This window comes from Ovis canadensis, chromosome 15 (assembly GCF_042477335.2).
Source record: "Ovis canadensis isolate MfBH-ARS-UI-01 breed Bighorn chromosome 15, ARS-UI_OviCan_v2, whole genome shotgun sequence".
Classification (NCBI taxonomy): Eukaryota; Metazoa; Chordata; class Mammalia; order Artiodactyla; family Bovidae; genus Ovis; species Ovis canadensis.
In genome coordinates this window covers 55175111-55184296 of record NC_091259.1, presented here as the reverse complement: position 1 = coordinate 55184296, position 9186 = coordinate 55175111, and the positions used below count along the sequence as shown (strand labels likewise).

Here is a 9186-nt window from a genome sequence, read left to right as displayed (position 1 = left end):
TGGAGTGGCTTGCTGTGCCCTCTGCCAGGGGATCTTCCCAACCCAGGGATCAAACCCATGTCCCTTATATCTCTTACATTGGCAAGCAGGTCCTTTATCATTAGTGCCATGAGAGTACCACATCACTTTACTCACAATTCTCTTTCTCCAGCCTATTCCCTATGCCTGTTAGTCAGCACTCCCCTGAGCTATGCTGTGCTTAGTCGCACAGTAGTGTCCAACTCTTTGCGACCCCATGGACTGTAGGCCGCCAGGCTCCTCTATCCATGGGGGTTCTCCAGGCAAGAACACTGGATTAGGTTGCTATGCCCTCCTCCAGAAGATCTTCCCAACCCAGGGATCAAACCCAGGTGTCCTACAGTGCAGGCGGATTCTTTACCATCTGAGCCACCAGGAAAGCCCAAGATTACTGAAGTAAATAACCTATATCCCTTCTCCAAGCAGCCCTCCCCTACTCTCTCATAATAGTTTATGCAAGACCATGTCATTGCTCATAGCACTTATTAGTATTTCTGTTGTCTCAAAATGGTTTTAGTTCTCTCTACTTCAGAATAGAGATGGTTTCGAACTCAATTTGGTGACCCTAGTATCTAACAGCATGCCAAGGAGAAACTTTAAATGATGAGACAACAATGGCAACATTGAGCTGGCTGGGAGGAAAGAGGGAATGTGCACCTGGATTATTGCACTGAAGATGACAAACAGAAAGAGAAAGGAGATGGAAGGATTTTAAAGGTAGATCTCATCACCCTTACACTAATGCAATCAGAAGAATCAAGGTTCCTCCTGCTTACTGTTAGGTATCAGTCCAGCAGAGCTGGGTGGAACTGCTCATTCTCCTTTTAAAGTTGTTTCTTCCAGAATTTAGTAATCCTACATGGAAATAGATGGGGAAACAGTGGAAATAGTGTCAGACTTTATTTTTTGGGCTCCAAAATCACTGCAGATGGTGACCACAGCCGTGAAATTAAAAGACACTTACTCCTTGGAAGAAAAGTTATGACCAACCTAGACAGTATATTGAAAAGCAGAGACATTACTTTGCCGACTAAGGTCCGTCTAGTCAAGGCTATGGTTTTTCCTGTGGTCATGTATGGATGTGAGAGTTGGACTGTGAAGAAGGCAGAGTGCAGAAGAACTGATGCTTTTGAACTGTGGTGTTGGAGAAGACTCTTGAGAGTCCCTTGGACTGCAAGGAGATCCAACCAGTCCATTCTGAAGGAAATCAACCCTGGGATTTCTTTGGAAGGAATGATGCTAAAGCTGAAGCTCCAGTACTTTGGCCACCTCATGGGAAGAGTTGACTCATTGGAAAAGACTCATGCTGAGAGGGATTGGGGGCAGGAGGAGAAGGGGACGACCAAGGATAAGATGGCTGGATGGCATCACAGACTCGATGGACGTGAGTCTGAGTGGACTCCGGGAGATGGTGATGGACAGGGAGGCCTGGCGTGCTGCGATTCATGGGGTCACAAAGAGTCGGACATGACTGAGTGACTGAACTGAACTGAACTAATATGAAAAACTAAGAAATAGAGTAAACAAAAAGCAATTTTTACAAATAATCCAAATCAAAATGACTTTTTAGACAAATGCAAATTCACAAACATTATTTGCAGTGCCTAATTTTTAAAATCTATAATTCAGTTCAGTTCAGTCGCTCAGTCATGTCCAACTCTTTGCAACCCCATGAATCGCAGCACGTCAGGCATCCCTGTCCATCACCAGCTCCCGGAGTTCACTCAGACTCACGTCCATCGTGTCAGTGATGCCATCCAGCCATCTCATCCTCTGTCGTCCCCTTCTCCTCCTGCCCCTAATCCCTCCCAGCATCAGAGTCTTTTCCAATGAGTCAACTCTTCGCTTGAGGTAGCCAAAGTATTGGAGTTTCAGCTTCAGCATCATTCCTTCCAAAGAAATCCCAGGGTTGATTTCCTTCAGAATGGACTGGTTGGATCTCCTTGCAGTCCAAGGGACTCTCAAGAGTCTTCTCCAACACCACAGTTCAAAACCATCGATTCTTCAGCGCTCAGCTTTCTTCACAGTCCAACTCTCACATCCATATATGACCACAAGAAAAACCATAGCCTTGACTAGATGGACCTTTGTTGGCAAAGTAATGCTTTTTAATATGCTATCTAGGTTGGTCATAATCTTTCTTCCAATCTGCAGTGATTTTGGAGCCCCCCAAAATAAAGTCTGACACTGTTTCCACTGTTTCCCCATCTATTTCCCATGAAGTGATGGGACCGCATGCCATGATCTTCGTTTTCTGAATGTTGAGCTTTAAGCCAACTTTTTCACTCTCCACTTTCACTTTCATCAAGAGGCTTTTTAGTTCCTCTTCAATTAAAGCATAATAAATACAGCTGAAAGGTCAAATTATGGTAGCTGGTGGTCTATAGTCATTTATCTGAGTCTCTAAGTTGTGCCAGGTTCTGCTGCTTATTAGCATGTTCAAATTAAATTGTAGATATTGTAGACCATGTAATCATTTTTAAATAGTGAAGAAACAAGAGTATGAATTTAGAGACTCACCTGTTATAAAGAAGCTTCCTAAGTAATTTTCTCCTTAATTTCTATAAAGATTTAACAGCTCTATTAAAAATTACAAAATGAAGTGAGTCAGAAAGAGAAAAAGAAATATCATATATTAATACATATATGTGAAACTTGGTGAAACAGTACAGCTGAACCTATTTGCATGGCATGGATAAAGATCTAGTCAGAGAGAACAGATATGTGGATACAAGAGTGCTATGGGTGGATGAAGTGGGAGACTGGGATTGACGTATATACTCTACCATGTTTAAAATAGATAGCTAGTGGGAACCTGCAGTATAGTGCAGGGAGCTCAGCTCAGTGCTCTGTGATGACTTAGGTAAGATGGCAGTAGGGGTGGTGAGGGGGAAGGAGATTCAAGAGGGAGGAGATATATGTGTACATACAGCTGATTCATTTTATTGTACAGAAGAAACTAACAAAATATTATAAAGCAAATATATACTCTGTTAAAATATTATAAATAAACCTTGAAGAAATCAAACACTACAAAGAAATCATAGCACCTCAGCCTTCTGAATTGCTTAAAGTAATATGAATATCATATTGCATACATAAGATATACACAAAAATTCACTTAGAGATGGATAATCTGCCAGGATGCATAAGTCACTTAAGTAAAGCAATTTGTTCTGTCTCCATGTATCTTGAATCAGTAGCTAATTTTTATCCCAATTTTACAGATCACTAAAAGGAAGGTGCAGGAACATTTGACAAAATATGACAGCACACCAAAATGGCAGCATCTCCACTGAGTTTTCAGACTTCCTTCTGAACTGTTTTGTCAGGTCCCCCAGCTGGCAGCACTGGCTGTCCCTGCCCCTCAGTCTCCTCTTCCTTCTGGCCATGGGGGCCAACACCACCCTCCTGATCACCATCTGGCTGGAGGCCTCTCTGCATGAGCCCATGTACTACCTGCTCAGCCTCCTCTCCCTGCTGGACATGGCGCTCTGCCTCACTGTCATCCCCAAGGTCCTGGCCATCTTCTGGTTTGATCTCAGGTCTATCAGCTTCTTTGCCTGCTTCCTCCAGATGTTCACCATGAATAGTATTTTTGCCATGGAGTCCTGCACATTCATGGTCATGGCCTATGACCGCTATGTGGCCATTTGCCACCCTCTGCATTACCCGTCTGTCATCACTAACCAATTTGTAGTCAAAGCAGCTATTTTTATTTTGGCCAGAAGCATTTTCTTGACAGTACCCATCCCCATTCTTTCAGGACGTCTCCATTATTGTCCGGAAAATGTCATTGAGAACTGCCTCTGTGCCAATATGTCTGTCTCCAAGCTCTCCTGTGGTGATATTATCATCAATCGTCTCTACCAATTTGCTTGTGGATGGACTCTGCTGGGATTGGACCTCATCTTCATCTTCCTCTCCTACACCCTCATTCTAAGGGCTGTTCTGAGACTCAAGTCAGAGGGAGCTGTGGCCAAGGCCCTAAGCACATGTGGCTCCCACTTCATCCTGATCCTCTTCTTTAGCACTGTCCTTCTGGTTTTTGTCTTCACGCTTGTGGTAGAAAAGAAAGTGTCCTCTGATGTGCCAGTCTTGCTCAATATCCTCCACCACGTCATCCCTCCAGCCCTCAACCCCATTGTCTATGGAGTGCGAACCCAGGAGATCAAACAAGGAATCCAGAGATTACTGAAAAAAGGTTGGTAACTAGGACAAGTGGATCTCTGCATCCCTAAAATAGGATGGCTTTGAGTCAATAGTGGATGAGTGGATTGAAATTTGTATCTATGAATTTTAATCTCAAACTATGCAAATTGTCTTTGTTTTTCCTTTTAATAAAGCTTTCATTTCTTTTATTTTTTTTATTTTTTTTTTCTCTTTCTCTCACTTCTCAAAAATGAATCTTCATGATCATTTCTCCCCTTTTCCCACACTTTTTTTTCCAAAAGTGAAAAATAATAAATGTCCTTAAGCAGATTCTAAAGGAAGAGATTTATGTTCCTGAATGAAAGTGAAAGCGTTAGTCACTCAGTCTTGTCCCTCTCTTTGCAGCTGCATGGACTATAGCCTGCCAAGCTCCTCTGTCCGTGGGATTCTCCAGGCAAAAATACTGGAGTGGGTAGCCATTCCCTCCTTCAGGGGATCTACCTGACCCAGGGATTGAACCCAGGTTTCTGGCATTGCAGGCAGATTCTTTACCATCTGAGCCACCAGGGAAGTCCTGAAAAAATAACTTTTAATATGCCATATATTTCATATTCTGGTGTAAACAATTGTGGATGTTCTGTGGGCTATATTATACAATTTGTAAGGTGTTCTTATTCTTATTTCCACTAAATATAACATATTAGAGACATAGGAGCTGAAACTTTAGCCCTGAATAGTGAAAGGTTGCTATTGGTCTCTGTGTGCTTATTCAGTCAGTTCAGTCATGTCCAGCTCTTTCCGACTTCATAGACTGTAGCCCACAGGTTTTCTGACCATGGAATTATCCTGGCAAGAATACTGGAGTAGGTTGCCACTTCCTACTCTAACTGGTAGGTAAATGGGTCTTTTTCTCTCAGTCTCCAACCATATCACAAGCTTCTTTCTCACTGCCTTACTGTCTCTCCTCTTCTCTTCTCCAGGAGTGTGCATTGCAAGGGGACACAGTTTGTTTTTTTCTGAATACTCTTGTGTCTAACAGTTATCATAAAGTTTTAGCAGATTTAAGAGACTACTAAATTTTTTCCCCAAAGTGTCTGTGCTTTGGACATGTATCTCTTGAATCCAAAAGATATGCAAAGACAGCTATGTGAATGATATGCAAACACAGCTATGTGAATGAGTTAAAGAATTGTTAAGCAATATAATATATGATTCAGTAATAATACTTGCAGATATAACAAATTATATAGAAATTATTTCTTATTAATTTTACAGTTTCTAAGCACATTTGTGTCCTGGGAATCCTGTTAGCTATTAAGATACAAAAATAAATCAAACATTAGTATTGCTTTTGGGAGTTCAAAGTTGGACTAGGAAGAATACAAATAATAATTCCAGAAATATATTCTTCTCAAATGAAGAGGAGGCTGAGGAATGGAATCATGTGCTTCTATGGGCATTTCTTTGGGAGGAATGATGCTAAAGCTGAAAGTCCAGTACTTTGGCCACCTCGTGTGAAGAGTTGACTCATTGGAAAAGACTCTGATGCTGGGAGGGATTGGGGGCAGGAGGAGAAGGGGACGACAGAGGATGAGATGGCTGGATGGCATCACTGACTCGATGGATATGAGTCTGAGTGAACTCTGAGAGTTGGTGATAGACAGGGAGGCCTGGCGTGCTGAGATTCATGGGGTCGCAAAGAGTCGGACATGACTGAGTACTGAACTAACTGACTGATGGGCATTAAGGTGCTGGGCAACATAGGAAAGCACCAGACAGAGTTAGAAGGTCTGAGTTGTAAGCTTTGCACAACAACACACACACGCAATTTCCTGGGAACAAATGAGTTGGTCTCACTGTGTTTCATGTTATTCTATTACTTGAAAATAGTGAATAATTTGTTTAGAAGATCATTTCTGCATATAAGATTTGTGCCTCAGTGACAACATGTAAGTGTGTTATATCATTTTCACCATAGAAGGAAAATCTCACAAAGCTTAGCACTATCCCCAAAATCTGGTTCTTTCAATCACCACTGAAAGCATCAGAAAACATCTCTTGACCTACTTAAACTTTCATTCTGCAAACATCTATAGAAATCTTTTTCTTCTTCCTCTCATAATGTAAAAGAAAAAATTACTATTTGATTTATTTGCTCCTATTTAGCACTAGGAGCAAATATTTTAAAAACAAGCATGTGCCCTCCCCAGGTCCACACCAGTCAGAATGGCTGCGATCCAAAAATCTGCAAGCAATAAATGCTGGAGAGGCTGTGGAGAAAAGGGAACCCTCCTACACTGTTGGTGGGAATGCAAACTAGTACAGCCACTATGGAGAACAGTGTGGAGATTCCTTAAAAAATTGCAAATAGAACTACCTTATGACCCAGCAATCCCACTGCTGGGCATACACACCGAGGAAACCAGAATTGAAAGAGACACATGTACCCCAATGTTCATCGCAGCACTGTTTATAATAGCCAGGACATGGAAACAACCTAGATGTCCATCAGCAGATGAATGGATAAGAAAGCTGTGGTACATATACACAATGGAGTATTACTCAGCCGTAAAAAAGAATTCATTTGAATCAGTTCTGATGAGATGGATGAAACTGGAGCCAATTATACAGAGTGAAGTAAGCCAGAAAGAAAAACACCAATACAGTATACTAACACATATATATGGAATTTAGGAAGATGGCAATGATGACCCTGTATGCAAGACAGGGAAAGAGACACAGATGTGTATAACAGACTTTTGGACTCAGAGGGAGAGGGAGAGGGTGGGATGATTTGGGAGAATGACATTCTAGCATGTATACTATCATGTAAGAATTGAATCGCCAGTCTATGTCTGATGCAGGATGCAGCATGCTTGGGGCTGGTGCATGGGGATGACCCAGAGAGATGTTATGGGGAGGGAGGTGGGAGGGGGGTTCATGTTTGGGAACGCATGTAAGAATTAAAGATTTTAAAATTTAAAAAATAAAAAAATAAAAAAATAAAAATAAAAAAATAAAAACAAGCATGCACTTATATAAGAAGCAATAAGTATAAGCATATATCAGTATTTTATTGGTGAAAATGCATTCTCAAAAGTGGAAAGCAATCTGTCAAGATACTACTTGGTTCATACTGTAGATAACTTTTTCATTATTACTTGAAGATTTCCCACAAAACCCATTCACTCAAAGATTTCAATATTTAAAAATGTCATGGTTTAAAACTGTATAGCTGGATACCAAGGTGAAGGTCTTACAAATATAGATATAATATCACTTAACCTAAATATAAGATTTTACATGTTATTAATGAAACCATTAGGAACATGTAAGTAAAGACTTTGTGTGGATAAATGTTTTATGTCTCCTTGGTGTTACAAGTAGATTGCAAAGATTGTATAGTAAGGGTATGATTAAATTTCTAGCAGATTGCCAAGCTGCTTTGAATATCTTTGTTCCATTTTACATTCCCACCAACAGTGAGAAACCATTTCTTACTGGGTTTCTCACCCATGCCAACATCCATGCCAACACTTGGTGTTTTCAGTCTCTTTAAAATTCAGCCCTTCTAGTAGCTGTGCAGTGGCATCTCTTTGTTGTTGTTCACTAGCCCCATCCTGTCTGACTCTTTAAGACCCCATGGACTGCAGCATGTGAGGCTTCCCTGTCCTTCACCATCTCCTGGAGTTTCCTCAAAAATCTGGTTTTTGTGTTGTTCTAGTTGGCTGTTTAAATGGCTTGTTTTGAAAACAGTCTATTGAAGTCTTTTATTTTTAAATTGGGTTATTTATTTTATACATAAATAATAGCATTATAAATTTAGAAAAGAATACTTGGTAGAAATATCCATTATGAAAATTTCTCACAACCTATGGTTTGCTTGCTTTCTCATTTTCCCATGTTTCATTTTTTAAAGAGCTGTTGTTTTAAATTTTGATGAAATATAACATCATTATTAAGTCTTTAGGAGAAGGCAATGGCAACTCACTCCAGTACTCTTGCCTGGAAGATCCCATGGAGGGAGGAGCCTGGTGGGCTGCAGTCCATGGGGTTCCTCAGAGTCAGACCCGACTGAGCAGCTTCACTTTCACTTTTCACTTTAATGCGTTGGAGAAGGAAATGGCAATCCACTACAGTGTTCTTGCCTGGAGAATCCCAGGGACGAGGGTGCCTGGTGGGCTGCTGTCTATGGGGTCGCACAGAGTCGAACATGACTGAAGTGACTTAGCAGCAGCAGCAGCATTAAGTGTTTTGATGCACTTTTTGTCCTAAGAAATATGACCAGTCTTAGGGCTTCCCAGGTGACTCAGTGGTAAGGAATCCATCCGTCAATGCAGGAGATGCAAGATCCCTGGGTCAGAAGATCTCCTGGAGAAGGAAATAACAACTGCTCTAGTATTCTCGCCTGGGAAATTCCATGGACAGAGGAACCTGGCAGGCTACAGTCCACAGAGTCGCAAAGAGTCAGACATGACTGAGCACACACATGTGACCTATCTTAAGTTTATAAAGACTTCTCCAACAGTTTCTAATAATTTTTACTTTAAGATTTTAGGTGTAAGTCTGTAGCCTAAGGTTTGTATGTGGTATTGGATAATGACTCCTTTTTTTTTTTTTTAATATGGAAATACATCGTTGCAGCAGCATTTGCTGAAAAGACTATAATTTCTCCCATTGAATTACCTTAGGCCCTTAGTCAAAAGGCAATATTCATTAATGTATAGGTCTATTTCTGGACCCTCCTTTCTTTTCCATTATTCTATGTATACTTACACAGAAAACATAATGTCTTGATTACTTTACCACTTTTTGTGTAATGAAATGAAATAATGTGAGTGCTCCAAAGTTGTTCCTTGTTAAAATTGTCCTTACTCTTTTATGTCCTTTTTGTTTTCACACAAATTTTAGAAAAAAAACTTTCCAATTTCTACAAAAAGGCTGCTATGATTTTTATTTAGGATTACATTGAATCTACAGATCAGTTTGATGAACATTAATGTCCTGAAAATATTG

At 40.6% G+C, this 9186-nt stretch overlaps 1 protein-coding gene across 1 annotated transcript; it reads left to right on the top strand.

Annotated features, from left to right (window-relative positions):
* Positions 1-3282: 3282 nt before the first annotated feature.
* LOC138420524 (olfactory receptor 56A3-like) lies at positions 3283-4230 on the top strand. The gene has a single exon (XM_069553760.1). It carries the CDS (start codon positions 3283-3285, stop codon positions 4228-4230), a length of 948 nt encoding a protein of 315 aa, XP_069409861.1.
* Positions 4231-9186: the final 4956 nt, after the last annotated feature.